General features: G+C 44.3%; 2 protein-coding genes across 6 annotated transcripts in view; one reads left to right on the top strand and one right to left on the bottom strand.

Annotated features, from left to right (window-relative positions):
- LOC125460208 (monoglyceride lipase-like) overlaps positions 1-25,145 on the bottom strand; it is a 71,203-nt gene that overhangs the window by 44,382 nt on the left and 1,676 nt on the right. The window contains exons 1-2 of one of the 5 annotated variants that reach the window (XM_059649727.1): positions 24,860-24,969; positions 6,330-6,403 (exon numbers count right to left, since the gene is read on the bottom strand). The exons of 3 other annotated variants lie outside the window; for them this stretch is intronic. In XM_059649727.1, coding sequence (XP_059505710.1) covers positions 6,330-6,388 — 59 coding nt within the window. In that variant the 5' untranslated portion in view covers positions 6,389-6,403; positions 24,860-24,969. Of the gene's footprint in view, positions 1-6,329; positions 6,404-24,859; positions 24,970-25,145 lie in introns of those variants that run through there. One more of the 5 variants, XM_059649726.1, reaches the window with a different exon arrangement.
- Positions 24,204-25,145, top strand: part of LOC125460206 (monoglyceride lipase-like) — a 75,226-nt gene continuing 74,284 nt past the window's right edge. The window contains exons 1-2 of the mRNA XM_048547359.2: positions 24,204-24,489; positions 24,707-24,847. Coding sequence (XP_048403316.1) covers positions 24,723-24,847 — 125 coding nt within the window. The 5' untranslated portion in view covers positions 24,204-24,489; positions 24,707-24,722. The remainder of the gene's footprint in view (positions 24,490-24,706; positions 24,848-25,145) is intronic.

Genomic DNA, 25,145 nt, shown 5'->3' with positions numbered 1-25,145 from the left:
TGACAATGAGGAAGATGTCAATAGAACAATGAACAAAGAACAAAGAACAAAGAAAATTACAGCACAGGAATAGGCCCTTCGGCCCTACAAGCCTGCGCCGATCCAGATCCTCTGTCTAAACCTGTCACCTATTTTCTAAGGATCTGTATCCCTCTGCTCGCTGCTCCCTCATGTATCTGTCCAGATACATCTTAAATGACACTATCATGCCCACCCTACCACCTCTGCTGGCATTGAGTTCCAGGTACCCATCACCCTCTGCGTAAAGAACTTTCCACAGGTATCTCCCTTAAACTTTTCCCCTCTCACCTTGAACTCATGACCCCTAGTAATTGAGTCCCCCAGCCCAGGGAAAAGCTTCTTGCTATCCACCCTGTCCATAACCCTCATGACTTTGTAGACCTCAATCAGGTCCCCCCTCAATCTCCGTCTTTCTAATGTAAATAATCCTAATTGACTCAACCTCTCTTCGTAGCTAGTGCCCTCCATACCAGGCAATATCCTGGTGAACCTCCTCTGCACCCTCTCCAAAGCATCCACATCCTTTTGGTAATGTGGCGACGAGAACTGCACACAGTACTCTAAATGTGGCTGAACCAAAGTCCTATACAACTGTAACATGACCTGCCAACTCTTGCACTCAATACCCCGTCCGATGAGTGAAATCATGCCGTATGCCTTCTTGACCACTCTATCAACCTGCGTTGTCACCTTCAGGGTACAATGGGCCTGAACACCCAGATCTCTCTGTGCATCAATTTTTCCCAGGGTTTTTCCATTTACTGTATAGCTCACTCTTGAATTAAATCTTCCAAAATGCATCACCTCGCATTTGCACCGGAAATACACCAGAAAATTTGCAGATAAAGTCATAGAGCCATGCAGCACAGAAACAGACCCTTTGGCCCAACTCGTCCATGTTGGCCAAGTTTCCAAAACTAAACCAGTCCCACTTGCCTGTATTTGGCCTATTTCCCTCTAAACTTTTTCTATTCTTGTTCCTGTCCAGAAGCCTTTTAAGTGTTGTACCTGTATCTGTACCTATCACTCCCCTGGAATTTCCTTCCACATAGGCACCACCTTCTGTGTGATCAAGATAAATTTACATCCTTCCCCTCTCATCTTAAAATTCTAGTTTAAATCTCCCACCCTAGGGAAAAGACTTTTACTCTTCACCTTATCTACACTCCTAATGATTTTATAAACCTCTATACAATCATCCCTCAGTCTCCGACACTACAGGGAAAACAGTCCCCTATCCAGTCTGTCTTTATTACTGAAACCCCCAGTCCTGGCAATGTCCTGGTAAATCTTTTCTGAACCCTCTCCAATTTAAAAACATCTTTCCTCTAGCAGGGTGACCAGAATTCTACACAGTACTCCGAAAAAGGCCTCACTAAAATCCTGTATAATCTCAGCATGATGTCCCAACTCCCCACTCAGTGTTCTGACCAATGAAGGCAAGTGTGCCAAATGCCTTCTTCTCCGCCCTGTCTACCTGTGATGCTACTTTCAAGGTACTAAGTGCCTGCACCCCTAGGTCTCTCTGTTTGACATCACTCCCCATTAACTGCGTAGGTCCTGCTCCAGTTTTGACTTATCAAATTGCACCACCTCACATTTACCTAAATTAAACTCCATCTACCGTTCCTCTGCCCCATTGGCCCATCTGAACAAGGTCCTATTGTTTGGCACCATATTGAATCACTAGTTGGTTATGACACTGTAGAGACCATTCAGTCCATCATATCTCTGCTTCTCCCTGAACGAATAATTCACTGAGCACCACCGTGCGCCTTTTCCCTGTAATTCTACAAGTTATTCCTGTTTAGTTATGAATCCATTTCCTTTTGAAAGCCTCAATTGATCCAGCCTTCCACAACACCCTCAGCGATGCATTGCAGATTAAAGCCATTGGCTGTGCGAAGAGGCTTCACCACATGTCACTGTTGCTTTTTTTTGCTCATTACTTCAAGTCTATACCCCTCTGTTCTTAACCTTTCCAGAAGTGGAAACAATCTTTCACTCTGTCCTGACCCTTTGTGGTTTGAAAAACTTCCATCAAGGCTTTCTGCCCATATATATCTTATGGAGAATGAGTGATGACACAGTTCCTTCACCTACTACCAATTTCCTGTTTTTCCCCTCCATGTCCCTGCACATTATATCTATCCAAGTATTCATCCAATGCCCTGTTGAACACTTCAATCGAACCTACCTCCTCAAATTTTAACTATGGGAGGAGAAATATAAAAAAAAGAGACTTTTTTTTGACAAAGAGAGTGGTTTACACGTGGGATGAACTTCCAAAGGAAGGGGTGGATGAGGCTACAGTTACAACGTATAAATGACATTTGGATAAGTACATGAATAGAAAAGGATTGGAGGGATATGGGCCAAACGTAGGCAAATGGGACTAGTCCAGTTTGGGATTATAGTTGGCTTGGGTTAGTTGGACCAAAGGGTCTGTTTCCATGCTGTTTGACTCTATGATGGTTATAAAACACTTCGGCTCACCAAGTGGTCATGAATGGCATTATATAAATGTAACTCTTTCTTTTTAAATATCTGACTTATTACCCCATCATGCTTCACTTGGGGTGCAATGAGATTTATGTTCAATCCCTCTCATTGTAAGATCAGAAAGAAACAAAATAGGATTTGCCTGTCAAACGCAACACAAATCATTCCATAAACCCAAGCAAGCAACAGTTTAAAGTCATTCCAGGAAATTCCTGAATAAATATTAATTTAGAAATCATGTCAGTGAATGGCTGGGCAGTATGCAAATTTAATCCATTACTAATTAAAAACAAATGATCTAAAAGAGCTCTGTAACATTCCTCTCTGTAGCTATGGAGGCTGAAAATGTCAAAAATTGCAGAATGAATGGCTTTTGGCACTTTCCAATGCAGCCGCCTAGCAGCTTGGTGCAAGCTTGGCTTACCCTGACCAAAAGGACATTAACATTGCCAGCAATGGGAATCTTCAGTGACGAGGATGGATTGAAGAGGTTGGGACTGTACTGCCTGGCTGGAAGAAAGCTGAGAGGAGATTTAGATAGAGGCTTTTAAAATCAGGGATAGGCTGGGTGAAGTTGAATTTAGGCAAAAATACAGGGTCGGATTTGCCCTCAGAGATCCTGTTGATATTGTCTCTTAGCCCTCTCAATATGCTTGACTGCACCAGGGAACGAACACACATACACCCTAGTGCTATTATTGCTGGACTGTTAAAGATAATATTCTGGGGACCTGGGTTCAAATCCTGCCATGGTATTTGGTAAAATTCAGATTTCAATAAAATACCTGGAATTAAGAACGTAACGATGACCATGAATTGATTGTTGGGGAAAAGCCCATCCAATTCACTAATTGTCTTCAGGGGAGGAGAAACCTTATCTGGCCTATATGTGACTCCACACCCACGGAATGGTTGCCTCTGAACTGCCTAATGGGCAATAAATGCTGTCTAGGCAGCAGTGCCCTTATCCTGTTAATGAATAAAGGACACAGACACTCACAGTGCCACAGAAAGGAATCACTCTCCCTGCTACTTTCCTTATGCTCCTTCTCCGTTTCTGGTGATTATGGTCCAAGGTTCTGATTGGAGGATGGATTGCTGGATCTCTTCAGGAATGCTTTGCAAGGGGGCATTTCCTCCACCTTTTGGGGAGGTGACAACTGATGGTATTATCATTAGACTATTCACTCAGAAACTCAGCTGATGTTCTCAGAACCTAGATTTGAATCCCACTGTGGCAGATGGTGGAATTTGAACTCAGTAGGAAATATCTAAAATTACGGATTCAGTGATGACCATTGTTGATTGTCAGGAAAACCCTGACCAGTTCACCAATATCTTTTGGGGAAGGAAATGTGCCATCCTTACCTGGTCTGGCATGCATGTGACTGCAGACACACAGCCCGTTGAAATGGCCTAGCAAGGCACTCAAGTCGAGGGCATCAATAAATGCTGGTGAGTCAGCAATGCCTTTATTCCACAAGTCAATAAAAAAATTCCTCCCAAGAGTCAAGAGAGCAGAGTAGAACAATTGTTTTGAGAGATAATGGGAACTGCAGATGCTGGAGAATCCGGGGTAACAAGGTGTGAAACTGAATGAACACAGCAGGCCAAGCAGCATCTCAGGAGCACAAAAGCTGACGTTTCGGGCCTAGACCCTTCATCAGAAAAATGAAAGGTCAATGGGTCTAGGCCCGAAATGTTAGCTTTTGTGCTCCTGAGATGCTGCTTGGCCTGCTGTGTTCATCCAGCTCCACACTTTGTTATCTCAGTTGTTTTGAGAACCTGGTTTCAGGCTCGTGAAAGTGAAGCTGTGTAGTTTTTTGGCGATTAGTTCCTCTATGTTGGGGAGTGTTAGTTTGGGATACTAGACCACCTGATCTCCCAGGGAATTTGAAGAATCTTGCAGAGATAGAGTTGGTGGCATTTTTCCAGTGCCTCTATGTACATACTATCAATTGTTCAAGTCACTGAGGTATGGAGGAGAATCGAGATCACTGAATCACAACGTTGTTGTGACACAGAAAGAGGCCATTCAGCCCATCATGACCGCACCGCCTCATTAAATGAGCATCATGACCTAGTGCCAATCTCATGCCTTATCCCCACAAAATTGTGCATTATTTCTATGCAAATAACCATCCAATGTCCCTCTCAAATGAATCTGCCTCCACCCACATCTCCAGGCAGTTTCTTTTTCCTTTATTTGTTCACAGGATGAGGGCATTGCTGGCCATGCAGCATTTATTGCCCATCGGGCAGGTAGGAGTCAATCACCAGGTAAGGATGGCACCTTCCTTCCCCAAAGGACATTAGTGACCCAGATGGGTTCTCCCCCCAACAAACGGAGATGGATTTATGATCATCATCATCATTAGATTCTTAATTCCAGATATTTACTTAATTCAATTTCCCACCATCTGCCATGGCAGGATTCAAACCCAGGTCCCCAGAACATTATCTGGGTCTCTGGAGTGACAGTCCAGCAACAATACCATTAGACCATTACCTCTCCAGTGCATTCAATACCCCAATGACTCACTGAGTGAGAAAGATTCACCGTTTCATTTGTTTTTCCAATCACTTTAAATCTATGCCCACCTGTTCTTCAATCTTTTATAAGCAGGCGTGGTTTCTTCCCTAACTCAGCCCAGTCCATGACTGGGAAAACCTCTTTCAAACTTGCTGTTAGCCTCCTGGGCTCCAGTAAAGAACACTCCCAACTTCTTTAAACTTCATGGACTGCAGCAGTTCAAGAAGGCAGCTCACCACCACCTTCTCAAAGGGAAACTAGGGATGGCCAGTAAATGCTGGGCCCAGCCAGCGATGTCCACGCCTCAACAAAATAAAAATCTACCTTCATAACTGAAGTTCCTCACTTAAGTGATCATTCTTGTGAATCTCTTTGGCATTCTCTCCAATTACTTCACAGCCTTCCTCTGGGGGCATCTCAACTTTACACAATACTTCAGTTGAGATTTAACAAGAATCTTCTACATTGCTTCCTGGTAAATTACAACCTTAGTCTTGGCTTTGAAATTCTGTCCCTGGGAGCGGGGGAGGCTGTGACATTGTGGTAATATTGTAATCAGGGCTAATACTATTGTGGCACAGTGAGTCCAAATCTGACCATGACAGCTGCTGGTGTTTACGTTCAATAATAAATCTGAAACATAAAGCTGATTTCAGTAATGGTGACCAGGAAGCGACCATTAATTTTCATAAAAACTAAGTTGGTTCACTCTGGGGAGGTAAATCTGCCATCTTCACCCTGTTTAGCTACATATGACTCCAGACCTAGAGAAAGGTGTTTGACACTGCAGTAGCCGAGCAACTTGTTCAGTTTGAAGGCAATCACAACTGGGAAAACAAATACTTTGCGAGCAACGTTCACATCTTATGAACGACGTGGGCTAATCTCTTCCTCAAATGGCTGAAGGTTCATCTGGCCCACTGAAGATTTGTCGGACTTTAACATCAGTGGGTGAAAGTGGGGATCTTAATAATGTGCCACCTCTGCTTGCATGATGGGGGCTGATACCTCATGGGGTTCCTGTTAATTTTTAAGGGGAGGGTAGCAGCCTTATGAGGCATGGGGATTCTCATGCAGATAGGGGATTGGCAGGGAAGTGGGTAGGATATTACCCAACCTGCCCTCAGATGATTGCAGGACACCCCTAAGTGGATTATAAAGCAGGTCCCAGGACAGATACAGAAACCCTATAGTCAACAGGGCGCACCAGAGTTGTAGATTCAGACGAATAAGGTCCAGCATTCCTCCACCTTTGCAGCACTCAATCACCCACCTCCATTCTGACTCCAACTCATAATTTGACTTCACCCTCTTGGTCCACAGTCCCACCATTATTTAAACCTCTACCTGCAAACAAAGGACAAAGAACAAAGAAAATTACTGCCCAGGAACAGGCCCTTTGGCCCTCAAAGCCTGTGCCAATCCAGATCCTCTATCTGAGCCTGTGACCTATTTTCCAAGGATCTGTATCCCTCTGCTCCCTGCCCACTCATGTATCTGACTAGACACATCTTAAATGTTGTGATCTTGCCCACCTCTACTACCTCCACTGGCAACACGTTCCAGGCACCCACCACCCTCTGCGTAAAGAACTTTTCCACGCATATCTCCCATAAATTTTTCCCCTCTCACCTTGAAATTGTGACTCCTAGTAATTGAGTCCCCCACTCGGGGAAAAAGCTTCTTGCTATCCTGTGTACACCTCTCATGATTTTGTAGACCTCAATCAAGTTCCCCCTCAATCTCTGTCTTTCTAATGTAAATAATTCTAATCTACTCAACCTCTCCTCATAGCTAGCGCCCTCCACACCAGGCAACATCCTAGTGAATCTCCTCTGGACCCTCTCCAACGCATCCACATCCTTTTGGTAATGTGGCGACCAGAACTGTACACAGTATTCCAAATGTGGTTGTATCAAAGTCCTATACAACTGTAACATGACCTGCCAACTCTTGTACTCAATACCCTGTCCGATGAATGAAAGCATGCCATATGCCTTCTTGACCACTCTATCCACCTGCATTACCACCTTCAGGGAAAAATGGACCTGAACACCCAAATCTCTCTGTGCATCAATTTTCCCCAGGACTTTTCCATTTACCACATAGTTCGCTCTTGAATTGGATCTTCCAAAATGCATCACCTTGCATTTGCCTGGATTGAACTCCAACTGCCATTTATCTGCCCAACTCTCTAATCTATCTATATTCTGCTGCATTCTCTGACAGTCCCCTTCACCATCTGCTACTCCACCAATCTTAGTGTCATCTGCAAACTTACTAATCAGACCATCTACACCTTCCTCCAGATCATTCATGTATATCACAAACAACAGTGGTCCCAACACAGACCCTTGTGGAACACCACTGGTCACAGTTCTCCATTTTGAGAAACCCCCTTCCACTTCAATTCTCTATCTCCTATTGCCCAGACAGTTCTCTATCCATCGAGCTAGTACACCCTGGACCTCATGCGACTTCACTTTCTCCATCAGCATACCATGGAGAACCTTATCAAACACCTTACTGAAGTCCATCTAGATGACATCTACAGCCCTTCCCTCATTGATCAACTTTGTCACTTCCTCAAAGAATTCTATCAAGCTGGTAAGAGATGACCTTCACTGCACAAAACCATGCTGCCTATCACTAATGAGCCCATTTTCTTCCAAATGTAAATAGATCCTCTCCCTCAGTATCTTCTCCAGCAGCTTCCCTACCACTGACGTCAGGCTCACCGGTCGATAATTACCTGGATTATCCCTGATACCCTTCTTAAACAAGGGGACAACATTAGCAATTCTCCAGTCTCTGGGATCTCACCCATGCTCAAGGATGCTGCAAAGATATCTGTTAAGGCCCTAGCTATTTCCTCTCTCACTTCCCTCAGTAACCTGGGATAGATCCCATGCAGACCTGGGGAATTGTCCACCCTAATGCCTTTTAGCATACCCAACACTTCCCCTCTCCTTATGCTGACCTGACCTAGAGTAATCAAACATCTATCCCTAACTTCAACATCCGTCATATCCCTCTCCGCAGTGAATACCGACACAAAGTACTCACAAAGAATTTCACTTGTTTTCTCTGACTCCTCGCATAACTTCCCTCCTTTGTCCTTGAGTGGGCCAACCCTTTCTCTAGTTACCCTCTTGCTCCTTATGTACGAATAAAAGGCTTTGGGATTTTCCTTAACTTTGTTTGCTGAAGGTATTTCGTGACCCCTTTTAGCCCTCTCAATTCCTTGTTGCAAATTGGTCCTACTTTCCTGATATTTTTCCAAAGCTTCATCTGTTTTCAGTGGCCTAGACCTTATGTATGCTTCATTTTTCCTCTTCGCTAGTCTTACAATTTTACCTGTCATTCATGGTTCCCTAATCGTGCTCTTTCTATCCCTCATTTTCACAAGGACATGTCTGTCCTGCACTCTAATAAACCTCTCTTTAAAAGCCTCCCACATATCAAATGTGGATTTACCCTCAAAAAGCTGCTCCCAATCTACATTCCCCAGCTCCTGTCGAACCTTGCTATAGTTGGCCTTCCCCCAATTTCTCACTCTTCCTTCAGGACCACTCTGATCTTTGTCCATCAGTATTCTAAAACTTACGGAATTGTGATCACTATTCCCAAAGTAATCCCCTCCTGAAACTTCAACCATCTAGCTGGGCTCGTTCCCCAACACCAGATCCAGTATGGCCCCTTTCTGAGTTTAACTGTTTACATACTGCTCTAGCAATCCCTCCTGGATGCTCCTTTCCAATTCTGCTTCATCCAAACCCCTAACACTAAGTGAATCCCAGTCAATGTTGGAAAAATTAAAATCTCCCACCACCACCAACCTGTTGCTCCTACATCTTTCCATAATCTATCTACATATTTGTGCCTCTATCCCTCACGCTCGCTGTTGGGAGGCCTGTGGTACAGCCCCAACATTGTTACCGCACCCTTCCTATTTCTGATCTGTGCCCATATTGCCTCACTGCTGGAGTCCTCCATAGTGCCCTCCTTCAGCACAGCTGTGATATCCTTTGTGACCAGTAATGCAACTCCTCCACCCCTTTCACCCCCCTCTCTGTCCTGCCTAAAACATTTATATCCTGGGATATTTAGTTGCCAATCTTGCCCTTCCCTCAACCAAGTCTCAGTAATAGCAGTAACATCATACTCCCAGGTACTAATCCAAGCCCTAAGTTCATCTGCCTTACCTACTACACTTCTTGCATTAAAACAAATGTACCTCAGGCCACCTGTCCCTTTGCGTCCATGATCTGCTCTCTGCCTACTCTTCCGCTTAGTCACACTGACTTCATTATCTAGTTCCTTACAGGCTTTAGTTACTACCGCCTTACTGTCTACTAACCTCCTCATTTGGTTCCCATCCCCCTGCCACATTCGTTTAAACCCTTCCCAACAGCGTTAGCAAAAACAGCACCTAGGACATTGGTTCCAGTCCTGCCCAGGTGCAGACCATCTGATTTGTAATAGTCCCACCTCCCCCTGAACCGGTGTCAATGGCCCAAAAATCTGCACACTTCCCTCCTGCACCATCTCTCAAGCCACTCATTTATCTTGCCTATTTCTTCATTTCTGCACTGACTTGCATGTGGCACTGGTAGCAATCCTGAGATTACTACCTCTGAGGTCTTACTTTTTAACTTGGCTCCTAACTCCCCAAATTCTGCTGGTAGGACCTCAACCCAATTATTACCTATATCATTGGTGCCTATATGCACCACGACAGCTGGCTATTCACCATCCCCCTTCAGAATGTCCTGCAGTCGATCTGAGATATCCCCGACCCATGCACCTGGGAGGCAACTTACCATTCAGGAGTCTCGTTTTTGACGACAGAACCACCAGCTCAACCATCTCCTGGGCCATCCCCAACCTGCCATCTTATCCTCATCATTACCGTCAATCCAGATCTAGGAACAACCTTCTGTCCCCCTCCTCTTCGGGGTTCCACTCACCTACAATCCAAGCAGACCAACTCACCTGGTACACGTCACAGATCAGGTGGCACAAGTTTCCCATTTGCTGCTGAGCTAACCTTGAAAGTCCCACTTCATTTGGAGAAGTTGTAATTTAATGAGTATTGATGGAATGGAAATCTAAAGGAAAAAAGGTTCCCAATTCTGAATGGAGCTGAACGAACATAGCTGTCTAGGCAGCATCAGAGGAGCAGGAAAGTTGATGTTTTAGGCCAGGACCCTTCTTCAGATTTTCTACATAAACAGAGCTCAATAAATTCTTTCAAAGCATGTAGCTATCCTTGTAAATCCCAGGATTTCAAAACAGTTCTTCCTCATTTTCTCAGGAAAGAATTTTAAGAATTGTACTTCTTTTGGTGGTGTAGATCTGCACTGTGACCCTGGAGGACCTCTTTGGCTGCTAGGATGAGGTAGTTGTGTAGGATCCCTGCAATTAGCTTCATTGTTGCAGAGAAACCCCCTTTGATATCTGCAGTTTTCTGAAGTAGGGTCTGACCCGAAGCGTCAACTTTCCTGTTCCTCTGATGCTGCCTGGCCTGCTGTATTCCTCCAGCTCCACACTGTGTTGTCTCTGACTCCAGCATCTGCAGTTCTTGCTGTCTCCCAATTCTGAATGCAGTGTTCTCTGACCAACTAGTGAAACACCACCAACTTATTCATTTGGAGGCAACTCCCAATCATGAATTGGAGATTTCAGCTCCCTGCAATTAAATCCGTTATGGAAAATGAATCCACAGTTTTGGGATCTCACTGTGGAGTTTGATGGATAGGGAAATGATGGTGGACATCTGGAGTGGGCTGGAAGACGACTGTGGTTTTCCAAATGTTTGTTTTAGTAAAGGCATCAACAAAGACTTTTTTTTAAATTAACAGGATGAGGGCATCGCTGGCTAGGCAGTGTTTATCGCCCATCCCTAATTGTCCAAAGGGCAGTTCAGAGTCACCCACATTGCTGTGGGTCTCAAGTCATATGTAGGCTGGACCAGGTAAGGATGGCAGTTTCCTTCCCTAAAGGACACTAGTGAACCAGAGGGATTTTCCAACAATTGGCAATGGATTCACAATCATCATTGGATTCTTAATTCCAGATATTTATTGAATTCAAATTCCACCATCTGCTGTGGTAGGATTCGAACTCTGGTCTCCAGAACGATATCTGGGTCTCTGGATTAACAGTTCAGCAACAATACCACTAAGCCATCGTCTCCACTTAGAGCTCAGTCTCCCTGTGAAAACATGTACAAGCTTCATGCTTACTGGTTTTGAAGTGACTAAGGTTGGACTGGTGAGTGAGTGATATTAAATACTTTTCTGTCTGTCCTCTGGCATATCTCTAATCTCGTAGGAGCATCGCTGGCGATGGGGTGCAGAACTGAAGTAAAAAAGAAAGTGTTGTTGCAATGACACAGCCTTCTTTGAAGCTGGACTTCACTGATACAGGGTTCTATGATGGTCACGTTGATAAGGAATATGGCTTGCATGGTGTAGATAATGGATGAAAGCTAAATGTGACAAACCATCACAGCTGATGGAGTCAAACACTTAAGACCATAAGACATAAGACATAGGAGTGGAAGTAAGGCCATTTGGCCCATCAAATCCACTCTGCCATTTAAATCATGACTTCTGTGATATCAAGACAGGTCATCTACTATCCTTGGTATTCCCTGTACGTTTACTAGATTTTGCAGTCCAGTGGTGAATGGTTTAGATTTTTGAAAGGCCCTTCAGCCCCTGACCTCACTGCAGCCTTTGTCTAAACACAGACACAATGGTTGCCCTCAAAAGAGGAGGTCAGAGTGACGCCTTTGACATCAAGGCAACATTTGACCAAGAGTGGCATCACGGAACTCTGGTGAAACTAGAATCAATGGGAATTGGGGACAAACTCTCCATTTGTAGGAGTCATGCATAGGACCCAGGAAGATGATTGCAAAAGATGGAGGCCTGTCATCTCACCTGCAAGACATCGCTGCATGACATTTCCTCTCAGAACTTAACATTTGCTCTCAAGAGCAATAATCTAAACTTTGACGTAGCCAATGTGGTTCTCAGGAAAGAATTTTAAGAATTGTAATTGTCTTGGTGATCTAGATCTGCATTGTGACTCTGGAGGAACACTTCAGCTGCTAGGATGAGGTATTTGTGGAAGATTCTTGCAATTAGCTTCACTGCTATAGAGAGACCCCCTTTGATGTGCGCAAATTGGACTAACCTCCTTTAATGTAAAGGATCACAATCTCTGAGTCACTTCTTCCTCGATGTGGCTGTATAAACTCGCCTTGAGTTTATTGCATATATAAATACAATGTCACATCTCATTGAGATAGCCCATTGGAAATCATGTGCCACTATTCCCAGAGTCTTCACGAAAATTAGAGGTTTTAAAAGAAAATAGGCAAAAATCCTAAAGTGCTTGATTTTAGACCCAGGTTTAAAGAAAGCAAGGACCAGGTTCCTCTATTTAATCAGAAGAATGGAAAGTTTCATAAGTTTTACTATGAAAGATCTCTAGCTTCAAAGCTTAAACTTGCAGCACATGTTGAAGAAAAGATAGGTTGGTTATCTTCAGTTTTAAAGTGGTTTACTGCAGAGAACTGAGAGAGTGTTTTATTTTGGCTGCTGCAGACCTGCCAGTTTCTCTTCAGGTCTCCAATTTCTCTCTGTCTTGTTCACAAACCAAGCTGTCCAGCTACCTGACAACCAATCACATACTTGTTGGTAGGCAGAGAGCCCTTTGTCATTGATAATTCCTACTAATCTACAAACCAATCAGCTTCACTTGTAAACAACTCCTTGGATCCAGTTTGTCTGCACATTTCACTAACTCTCATCAAGGTGATAGATACTGTTCTCTGCATTTCACACAAACCAATCTTTGAGTTTATTTAGCCTCTGCCAGTCTGCCCATCATTTCGATACTAATCCCGAGTTATTGCCTTGGAGGTTCTGCTTCTAATTTAGCTCCTCCTCCCAAATATTTCTGCTTTTTAGTCCCACCAACATCACTGGTACCAACCTGGGTGTAGCCTACTGGATCTCTCTCCTCCACTTCATGTTCTTCTCCAGCCCAAGATGTCCTTAACCTTGGCATTGGACAGACAAATCAGCCTTCAGCAATCCTGCTCACAGCTGCAGAGAACAGGATCTATCACCTTGATGAGAGTTAGTGAAAACTGTGGATGCTGTAAATCAGGAATATTCCGAGCAAGGGACACTGGACCCCAAACGCGAACTCTGGTTTTTCTCCTCAAATGTTGCCAGAGCTGCTGAGCTTTTCCAGCAGTTTCTCTTTTTGGCCCCAATTATAGTGTTCCCTACCAAAAGCATATCCCTAATTCATCTCTTCCACTTGAGTAGATCCCTGAACCAAGGTGCTGTGATCATTTTGCTAATTCTCCCTGCAGTCGGTGATCTTATCCACACAACTGAGCAGTTGGACAAACCCAGGGTCCTCAAGGATCCCACCTCATGGGTCCTTAAAAAGATCCACAACACTCCCTCCTCATGGGACCTCAACAGGGTCCTCACCAGTCCTTCTTTTTGGGACCTCAACAGGATCCTCAACAACCCTCCTCATGGGTCCTCAACACTCTGTTCCTCATGGGTCCTCAAGAGGATCCTCACTACTCTGTCCTCATTGGTCCTCAACACTCCTTCCTTATGTGTCCTTAACATGATCCTCAGCACTCCTTCCTCATGGGTCCTGAACAGGATCCTCAACACTCCTTCCTCATGTGTCCTCTACAGGATCCTCAACACTCCCTCCTCATGGGTCCTCAAAACTCCCTTTTCATGGGTCCTCAATGGAATCCTCAACACTTCCTCCTCATAAGTCCTCTACACTCCCTACACATGGGTCCTCAACAGGATTCTCAACACTTCCTCCTCATGGGACCTCAACACTCCCTCCATACCTGCCCTAACTTTAGCCACATCATACTGTCCTGATACCTGTCTGTCCTCAATCTCATCAATTTCTACAGAACAATCTGTACCATATTTCCTCTCAGTGTGACGTCGTGACTCCTCAGAAATCCTTCACTGCCAATGACCTAAGGTTTTCAAATGCATAATGTAAACGTGGCAGGAAAATACCCACTCAGCAAAAGTGTGGTAGCGTCCCCATCGCTGGACTGGAAGATCTTGGCTCATAGCGTCCCCCCCCCCCCCCCCCCCCACTCCTGCCCTGGTGCTGACTAGGCCTGCTGATAGGAGCATTTTTAAAAAAAAATGTAATTCCTCACTTTTGTAACGGGTGAGGGTGTGAAATTGACACGGGGCCATCATTCAGAAAGTCTTATTTCACAACCTGAGTGTCAGTCAGTGAGACCAGGATGATAAGATAGTAACGATGAATCTAACCTGGGCTTTGTCTGTGGTGACCAGTATCTGCAAAACAGAAATTTTCCATCTGCGTTAACGAAGTGGTCTAAATTTCTGTACAGCAAACCTTGCGGTGTCTTCCGATTTTCAAACTCCTGCGTTTTTGATTGGCAACAGCAGCAGCAACTCATCTCCCAGGACTGTGTGTGTCTGTGTGCGTATGTGTGTGTCTGAGAGAGAGAGTGACTAGGGGGTAGGGTCGTGGTCACTTTGAGGGGTGAGGAAAAGTGAAGTTTAGGGCCATATCAGTGACAGTCGCTGCACTCTTTGAGGGAGGGACCCATCTTTCTACACACACAGGGAGAGAGAGGGGCTGGGGGAGAGGGTCGTTTCTAATGACAAAGACAGAACCCAGCGCGGAGCTTAAATGAATACACGTAACGGCCCGCGAAACAATCACAGAACCCGGAAGGTCTGGAACTCTCCATCTTCGGTCCGCCTCCCCCTCTCTCCCTATTTATTCCAGTTCCCTCCCCCCATCCCCCTCTCTGATGAAGGGTCTAGGCCCGAAACGTCAGCTTTTGTGCTCCTGAGATGCTGCTTGGCCTGCTGTGTTCATCCAGCCTCGCATTTTATTATCTTGGAATCTCCAGCATCTGCAGTTCCCATTATCTCTGATACTATTTTAACCTCACTGCGAAGCCTCTTCCAGGGATGCCTAACCTGAAGAAGTTACCCTCCTCCCTCCGGACCAACCTCAGGGAATCTCTCTCCCATTGCAACTCTCTTGTACTCTCCATCTTTGGTCCGCCTCCCCCTCTCTCCCTATTTATTCCAGTTCCCTCCCCCCATCCCCCTCTCTGATGAAGGGTCTAGGCCCGAAACGTCAGCTTTTGTGCTCCTGAGATGCTGCTTGGCCTGCTGTGTTCATCCAGCCTCACATTTTATTATCTTGGAATTCTCCAGCATCTGCAGTTCCCATTATCTCTCATCCAGTTCTGAGATGTTATGTCTCTGTCAGAAGTGACAGGAACACCAGGCTATGTAGTCCAAAAGGGTTATTTGAAATCTAAACCTTTTGGAGCACTGTTCTTTCGTCAGGTGAAATTGAGGGAAGCGCACAGGTGCAAAATTTATAGGCAGAGAGATCATTACAAGATAATTCTAAGTAACTAAGAACAAAAACAAAGTTGCTGGAAAATCTCAACAGGTCTGGCAGCATCTGTGAAGGAGAAAACAGAGTTAATGTTTCAAGTCCGGTGTCCCTTCCTCAGAACTATTTTTTCAAAGTAATTAAGAGTTTGTCTCCAGCACCTCTTTTTATTTTTTGTAATTATCTCTCTGCCTTAATTAATCAAGTTATAGGTCATCCCTTGACTTGCTGTTCAGCTTTTGACGCCTTTACTCACACCATTTCATCCTTTTGATCACCTACAAAGTCTCATTATTCAGCCTGTGATACTCTGCTCTCACTATTTGTACTACCCTTTGAGACTCTTAATTACCTAGACTTAGCTTGCAATGATCTCTCTGCCTATAAATTCTGTGCTCATGCACTTCCCTCCACTTCACCTGATGAAGGAGCAGTGCTCGGAAAGCTTGTAATTTCAAATAAATCTGTTGAACTATAACTTAGTGTCATATGACTTCTGACTTTGTCCACCCCAGTCCGACACTGTCACCCCCACATCATTACGTCTGTGGGGGGAGACAACGGTATTATTGCTAGACTGTTAACCCAGAAACTCAACTCATGTTCTTTTGTCCAAGTACCAAAACCTCTCAGGGCATATGGTGGAATTTGAATTCGGTAAAATAGATCTGGATTAACAATCTAATAACAATCATGAAGCCTTTATTAATCATCAGGAAAAGCCCATCTGGTTCAATAATGACCTTCAGGGAAGGAAACTGCCATCCTCACCTGGTCTGGGCTACATGTGACTCCAGGCCCACAGCAATATGGTTGACTCTGAACTGCCCTCTGAAATGGCTTATCAAGCCATTCATTTCAAGGACAGTTAGGGGCAGGCAATAAATGTGAGCCAACCACTGATGCCCACAACCCACAAGTGAATAAAACAAAATAAAATTACACACCTCTGGAGCAGGTGGGACTTCAACCCAGGCTACCTGGCTCTGAGGTAGGAACACTACCACTGCACCACAAGAGCACCCTCTTTTCTGTTATACTGTATCCTTATCATTGGTGTGGGATAAGTGGGTATTTTTCTGCAATATTTACGTCATACCTTTGAAGACCTTAGGACACAGCCAGTGAGGACACCAAATAAATACGCAAACGCTGCAATCAATTTGCACACAGCAGGCTCGCACCAGTTGCATTGAAATTACGAGTGGATCACCTCAGCTGTGGAATCTCAGTTGTCTGTGAGTCACAGGCTCTGGCTTGATGTCCCAGCCCAGAGTATGACCACCAAACTCAAGACTGACTGCAGTGCAGTGCCAAGGGAGTGCTGCACTGTCAGAGATGCTGCGTTTTGGCTGCAACATTAAATTGAGGTTCTAGCTGACTGTGCGAGTGAATGCAAAAATGCCGTGGCACTATTTTGAAGAACAGCTGAGATTCAATCCCTGGTGATTTGGACAACATTTATCCCTCAATCAAGGTCAGAAGGAAAAGCTCAACAAGGGAAAATGAGCTCATAAGCTGCTAATCCACTTTCCCATCTGCCTCAGAAACCTGGAAAATGAATAAAGATTTGTGATGAAAATTAGGGGGCTTTGAAATGTGAATGCAAAGATTCATTTCATACATGACTGTAATGTAAATGAAATGGCAAAAGCTAAAATACCTCTAAAAGTGATACGCAGGAAGGAAGTGTCAGCATCCTGGCCATTTGATCAGAGCTGAAAGCTGTTGAGATCTCTGCTTAAGGGCGATGTGGAGGGCAGCCATAAAAAGGGGTTGACCTGAATGAAGTTGGATGGGGCATTTCACAGAGTGGGAGCAGATGAGGGAGGGGAAGCGAGTGAGGATGGCACAAACCAGACGAGTGTTAATGTATCAGATCTCCTGGCAGTATGATCCACAAACAGCAGAAGCAGTCATATCATAACATCAGATTAAATGGTCATGATTGTGTTGCTGCTTGTGCAAAATTCACTGTGTTCAAAGTAGTTTGCCATATTTCCAACAATACAATATGACTGCACTTCACTGGCTCTAATGCTCTGAGGCATTCAGTGGTCAGGAGGAAGTGCTATATAAATGCAGCTGTTTTTAATGGATGTTGTAGATGGGATTAGAATACAAGAGCAGTGATTGACCGCTGGGGCTGTATAAGGCTCTGGTCAGACTGCAATTTGGAATTTAAAAGAGGTGATGGGCTGTTAGTATTTTTGCTGGACTATTAATCCAGAGACGTTCTGGGGACCTGGGTTTGAGTCCTGCCACAGCAGAGGGTGAAAATTGAATTCAACAAAACGTCGGGAATTAAGAGTCTAATAATGGCCATGAGTTCATTGTTGAAAAAACCCATCTGGTTCACTAATATCCTTTAGGGAAGGAAACTGCTGTCCTTACCTGGTCTGGTCTACATGTAATTCCAGACCCACAGCAATGCGGCTAACTCTTAACTGTTCTCTGGTATGGGCAGTGATGCAGCCATGCCCCTATCCCATGAATGAATAATGAAGAAAGTAGTGAGCAGTTTTGATCTCCATATCTAAAGAAGTGTAGAGATAACAAGGCGGAGAGCTGGATGAACACAGCAGGCTAAGGAGCATTTTAGGAGCACAAAAGCTGACATTTCGGGCCTAGACCCTTCATCCCATCCCATTATCTCTAAAGAAGTGTATATTGGCCTTGGAGGGTGTCTACATGAGGTTCACAACACTGATCCCAGGATGAAAAGCTTGTTAAATGAGGAGTGGTTCAGGACTCTGGGTCTGTACTTGATGGAGTTCGGAAGGATGAATCTGATTGAAACTCACAGGATACCGAAAGACTTTCCCTCTGTGTTTATTTCAGATTTCCAGTATCCACAGTATTTTATTTTTGTTATAGTGTGCTGTACTGTTCTATGTTCTATGGTCTTAAACATATTAATTAGACTTAAAAAGAGAACTGAATTGGACATGATGGTGTGCTCAAGGAATTAGAGGATAACATAGGAGAGAGATACAGGACAAAGAAGATCTTGATTTGAACCAGGGATTAGTTATTATCAACTTGTACCCCAGTGTATGCTCCAGTCCACGTGCAGAGAGACCTCATGTCTGTTGCTTCTGGTTCAGCCAGAAGGAGGGGGACAATGCAGTTGAGGTGGACAGGTCAGGCGGCAGGGGGGTAGCGGGAAGTGGGGTAAATACTGTAATTCTTAAGAGCCTTTTTATGGTAGGGCCCAGCTATCAGTCCGCAGCTTGTTGGATGTTCACACCAATTAAGCAATGGGCTGGAATACATTCATCACAGTCTGAGGGACAATTCTATAAACATCCGCTCAGAGGGTCCATGCATGTGATTGACATGTAGACACATTGACACCTGGTTCCAGAGACCATCGCTGTTCACTGTGCAGCAGTAATAAAATCAAGAGAGAGTCAGTAATAAACTTTGGAGATGTTCAGAAAAGGTGAGAGTAGCAGCCATTGAGGACTCCTCACTGACAGAGTTCTGCATCACTTAAAGACCCTGTGTATAGAAGGATATCCAAATTCATTGTTTCTATTGCAACCAGCTGGGTCCCTGTGCTGTGATTGCCACAGTCAGGAGGGCGAAAGGCTGACAGAAGACACAAAGACCACTTCGTCCCTCCAAAGAGGCTTCGAGGCAATTGAAATAATATAATTTGGGCAATGTCAAGAAAACAAAATAGTTTTCTTTTTCATCAAAGTTTAAAATTATCAAAACAGCACTCTATTTATTAAATTATATAAAATTAGGACAAGATTTCATATTGTCAATCACAGAATCATTTTAGCTTGGAAGGATGCCATTTGGCCCTTCATGTCTATGCTGGTTCTGTCGCCCAGTGCATCTCCTGACTTTTCCCTTATATCCTTGCACACCATTTCTATCCAAATAACCATCCAATGCCCATCTTGAATGTCTCAGTTGAACTTGACTCCACCATATTTTCAGACAGTGCATTCCAAACCCTGACTACTTTCATCGTGAGAAAGATTTTCTTAGCTCAGCCTCGCTTTTTTCACAGGTCACTTTGAATCTATCATCTCTCACTGTTGTTCACTTTACTTGTGGGAACAGTTTCTCCCTATCTGCTTTGCACAGGTCACTCAGGAATTTGAAAACCTCGATCAGAATACCTCTCCCATTTTCAAAGTTTTGCCCAGTCCCTTCTCAGGCCAGTAAAGAGATAATTCTTTGTTTTACCACTCATGTTCCACATTGCTAGATGTGGGGTATTGAAATGACAAATGTTAAAACTTCTAAATTTACAGATATGACTGGACATTATTAACCCATTGTGCCTCTAAACAGAGCCACAGTAGATTTTGTTTCTTTTAAACAGGGTTTCAAGAGACACTTAAATACTGATACCACAGCTGGAGGGTCCTGTGGTCTTGGAGAATCAAGAACATACATAAAGAGATCAAATTTGGATGAAAGGCTTTGCCCTTCTGAGACCTACCCTTGACTAGTGAGGCCATCTGCTATCTTCTGAGACATAGTGTTTGTGAATGGAGAAGCGAAAGTTAGACTTAAATTGACCGTGATCACTTGACCCCACAATATAAAAGCACCATTTAAAACCAAAATAACATAATTATTTCTGAAATTCGGATCGCTGAAATAACTTGACAAGCTTTGCTATTTCAAACAATCAAAGGGAAATTTTCTTGAAGTTTGAAGGGGACAAACAAATCTAAAAATTAAAATTTTAATTTAAAGCACAAGTTAGTGGAGGTTCTAATTTGTCAAGCTTGTTTGCGAAGAAATAACTGGTCAACTAACAAAGTCTGTCAGGCCAACTGATACTTTCCATAAAATAAATTCATGAGTATTATTGCCATTATTGGGCTTATGATAATTTTAAAAGAAGGAAAAGTCAACCATAAGCTAACTTGATACTTCTGAGAATTTATTTTTAAGAAAGAGGACACATGTAGAATTTAGTAATTCCAGGAATCACACTATAACAAAAATAAAATACTGTGGATACTGGAAATCTCAAATAAACACAGAGGGAAAAGTCAGAGATAATGGGAACTGCAGATGCTGGAAAATCCGAGATAACAAAGTGTGAAGGGTCAAGGCCCGAAACGCCAGATTTTGTGCTCCTAAGATGCTGCTTGGCCTGCTGTGTTCACAGACAGAAAAGTCATATTAGATTCAAAATATTAATTCTGTTTCCTTCTTCACAGATGCCAGACCTGCCAAGTTTCTCCAGCGTTTCTCAAAACAATAATGTCTGATTTCTGTTTTAGAATTATTACAAAGACATATTTTTAAATGGACAATAAGTTTTCTCCAGAGCTTCTGAACCTGATAGAATGATAATGAATGAGATTCCCATTTAGTTAATAACTAGATTGTAAGAAGTCAATAGGAATATTTCCTTTTCCAATTGGGATCCCTTTAAAACTCTTTCTTTGGTATTTCCTATCAGCATGAGATCTGATGTAGCTGTTGTTAGAGCAGTTACTTACCAAACATAATGAATCTCTGATAAACAAGACATAAGGAAGGTGACAATATACGACACAGAGACAGCTATTGTTACATAAGCCGACATCAAGTAAGTTCCAGGCACCATATGTACTCCATTATCAACTAAGTGCTTGGAAATATGAAAGATTTTTTTCTCTGAAAAGAAACTAATTATCAGATGATGGTGGGAAAGGGGTTAATGGTCATCCTTATATCATGAGTGGCTGCCTTGGGTTCATTGGCTATTAAGAGTCAGACCATTGATTGGCATAGCATGGATTACTAGCCCCAATAATAAAGTTTATCAACAAATGCTCAGAATCAGAAGGTGCCTAAACCTCATGAGTTAACTGTCTTCTTTCAATGGAGGATGGACTAGAAGAGATTGAGGGAAAACCCAGGGAAGGGTTCCCTAACACAGTGTCCAGATACCAGAATGCAGCCTTCACAATGTTTAATGAGGTTGACACGTTCTATGACAACTGTCTGCTCATCCTTCAGTGTGGACCTCTGAGATCCATACACAGTAGTGACTTCTGAAACTGGAAGTCAATGCTAGGAAAGGCATCAGCACGTAGGTCTGCGTGTATGGGCCCTCAGAGCAGTTCCATGACTGCACAACTGTGCAGCATAGAGGGAACATTGCTGTTAAGTACAGAAAATTTGTCTGTGCTTTCTGTCAACCTGGGTCCAGAAGACGAAGTTAACTGGAGAAGGGTCACCGGACCCGAAACGTTAACTCTGTTTTTGACTTCACAGTTGCTGCCAGACCTGCTGAACTTTTCCAGCAGAGATAATAGGAACTGCAGGTGCTGGAGAATCTGAGATAACAAGGTAAGGAGCTGAATGAACACAGCAGGCCAAGCAGGAAAGCTCCTGAATTGCATTTTAGACTGAATGCATTTTGATTTGATTTTTTGTTGTCACAGGTACCTAAGTACAGTGAAATATTTTGGGCTGGCAAGAGACAAGTAACAGATGACCACACAGGCCATCACTAATAAGATACAATGTGATCACCACCCCTTGTCATACATTGCTGTTATCATCACTGAATCCCCACTATCAACATCCTGGGGGTACCATTGACCAGAAACTCAACTGGACTTAGCATATAAACACATTGGCTACAAGAGCAGGTCCAAAGGCTAGGAATACAGCAGTGAGTAATTTACCTCCTGACTCCCCAAAACCTGCCCACCATCTACAAGGCACAAGTCAGGAATGTGATGGAATAGTCCCCACTTGCCTGGATGGGTGTAGCTCCAACAACAGAGCAGAAGCTTGACACTATCCAGGACAAAGCAGCACCATATCCACAGGCATCCATTCCCTCCATCACTGGTACTCAATCACAACAGCGTGTGCTAGCTAAAAGATGCACGGCAGAAATTCACCAAATATCCTCAGACAGCACCTTCCAAACCTACGACCACTTCCATCTAGAAGGACATGGGCAGCAGATACATGGGAACACCTCCACCTGCAAGTTCCCCTCTAAGCCACTCACCATCCTGACTTGGAAATATATCACTGCTCCTTCATTTTTGCTGGGTCAAAATCCTGGAATTGCCTCCCTAAGGGCATTGTGGGTCAACCTACAGCACATGGAATGGAGCAGTTCAAGAAGACAGTTCCCCAACACCTTCTCAAGGGGCAACTAGGGGCAGGCAATAAATGGTGACCCGTCAGTGACACCCCATCCCACGAATGAACAATAAAAGTGAGCGGAGAAATTATTTGCAAGAATGGTTCCAGGGATGAGAAACTTCAGTGATGAGGATTCAGTGAAGAAGTTGGCGCTGTTCATCTTGGAGAGAAAGAGGCTGAGAGGAGATTGATAGAAGCTTTCAAAATCGTGCACAGAGGGAGAAACTGTTCCCACTTATAAAAGGAGGATAAGCAAGGGTTTTAGATTTAAAATGAGGTGCCAACATAGTAAGGGTGATGTGAGAAAATCAAATCTCTTACATAGTCAGTAGGTTAGAGTGTGGAATCTACTGCCTGGAAATGTGATGGAGGCAGGTTCACCTGAGAGATTCAAGTAGGGTAGTGTATGGTTAGTTGGAGAGAAAAGGTGCGCAGGGTTATGGGGAGAAGATGAAAGATTAGCAATTGGCAACTTCGCAATAGAGCTACTGCAGGCATAACAGGCCGAATGGCCTCCTTCTTCAGCATCATCACAAATTCTAACAAAATCCAAATAAGCATAAAATGCCTCCAAGACACAAACACAACAAGCTTAGAGATTGTGACAGATCAGCTGGTATAGTTGCCAGGATGACAGGCTTGAAACTGCCCAAACAGGTGCCCCACTCAGAGCCAGGAACCAGCTCACAAACCCACGACAAAAAGGAAACATTTCAGAAACAATTGCAAAGTCTCCTCAAATGGTCTTCCTTCTTCCTCTTGACCTGTGGGGCACCAATGCTATCAAACAGGTGATGTGGCACCCAGTGCAAGTGGCAAACAACAGCAGCTACAGAGGGAAGCTGGTGGGAATGTGAGCTAGATGCTGTGTCACCAGTCCAGCCAATGCCTGGACTAGCTCCTGTGCCATTTGCAGACTCACTCCCAATACTGAGATCTCGGGGAATCCCAGCCATAGGGAAAAGCCATCACTCTATGTGAGGCTGGTACAACATTTGAAAGGCATCTCAGTGGGTACATAAATAGGAAGGGTTTGGAGGGATGTGAGACAAATGCTGGCAAATGGGATTGACAGAACAAGGTGTAGAACTGGATGCACACAGCAGGCCAAGCAGCATCATAGGAGCAGGAAGGCTGACGTTTGGGATCTGAATAAGGGTCTAGGCTCGAAACGTCAGCCTTCCAGCTCCACTGATGCTGCTTGGCCTGCTGTGTGCATCCAGCTCTACACCTTGTTATCTCAGATTCTCCAGCATCTGCAGTTCCTATTATCTCTGGGTCAGATTGGGATGTCTGGTTGGTGCGGGTGGTTCCAAGGCTCCGTCTCCATGCTGTAGAACTCTATGACAGTGAGCCTCACGTTCCCATCCCCCAATCTCTGAGTAAAGAAGTTTCTTCTGGATTCCCCAATTGGATTTCTTGGGAGACTATTTTATTTGGACGGCTTCACACTGGCGTGCAGTGAACATATAACTCCGTTTATTTCCAGGGTATAGCGGCGGGGTACGAGCCAGGTTACGGTCATGGTACTGGGCACTGTGTGTGTGCGGGTCTCCCCTCCCTCGCTCTCTCGCTCCCTCCCTCCCCACTCGAAACAAAACACCGAATTAGCTCAAGGAGAAGGCGTCAGGGCACCGCCAGAGGCAGTCGATCGGGTTTCTTCCGCAACTTGGAGGGAGAGACAGAGAAAATCAACAAGATTTTTCAAGTGAAATGTGAAGCGACTTCAGAGCAAAGCAGGAGCGTCCTCATTCTGGGTTAAAATCTGCCCCTTTAAGCCCCACTCCTCCTGTGTTCTGTGTGGGGCGGGTAACGTGTGTTTATTTAAGGTAAGTGTTCTGAGTTCCACTGTTGTCATGAGAAACCTCCGCTGAGTGTGTGTACAGGCACAGGGACGCCTCGAGATGGGTCACAGACCCCCGGGGGGCAACTCCAGCCCAGATTTACACTGATGTCACCTTTCATTTTTCTCAACACTCTCCCCACAGCACTAACCGGTAACTTTGGCTTGTGTCCTATGGGCAAAAAAAATGCTATGTGTTCCAGGTGCCTGGGTGCTGCAATGTTGGATGGAAGTGGGTACCGTGTGACACCCCAGGGCTTGCTGTACAAGGACCTGTCGCATTTTGTCAACGCGGATGGCAATTACATTTTCTGCAGATACTGGGAGCCTTCAGAGCCGCCCAGGTCAGCACTTACCTTATTGTTGAGGGATGCGATACGGGAAAATAAAACAATAGGTTTCTGAGCTCACAAGAGCTGTGGAGTGAGTTAGATCGTCAGGACTGCGTTTGCATGCAATTGCCCCCATGTCCGTTTCCACCCCCCCCTGCTCTCTCACCGCTCAGTTTCAATTGAAGGAAATTGATCAGACTGAGATGTAACAATTTTTGGGGGTTCGGGATATTACAAGTTCCTTTATGAGCCTCTCGTGTGTGGGTGTGAGAAACAGAGACTTTATCAAGCCGTTTATAACCCTCGGGAC

Source organism: Stegostoma tigrinum, chromosome 11 (genome assembly GCF_030684315.1).
Source record: "Stegostoma tigrinum isolate sSteTig4 chromosome 11, sSteTig4.hap1, whole genome shotgun sequence".
Taxonomy (NCBI): domain Eukaryota; kingdom Metazoa; phylum Chordata; class Chondrichthyes; order Orectolobiformes; family Stegostomatidae; genus Stegostoma; species Stegostoma tigrinum.
This window is presented reverse-complemented; position numbering and strand designations above follow the sequence as displayed.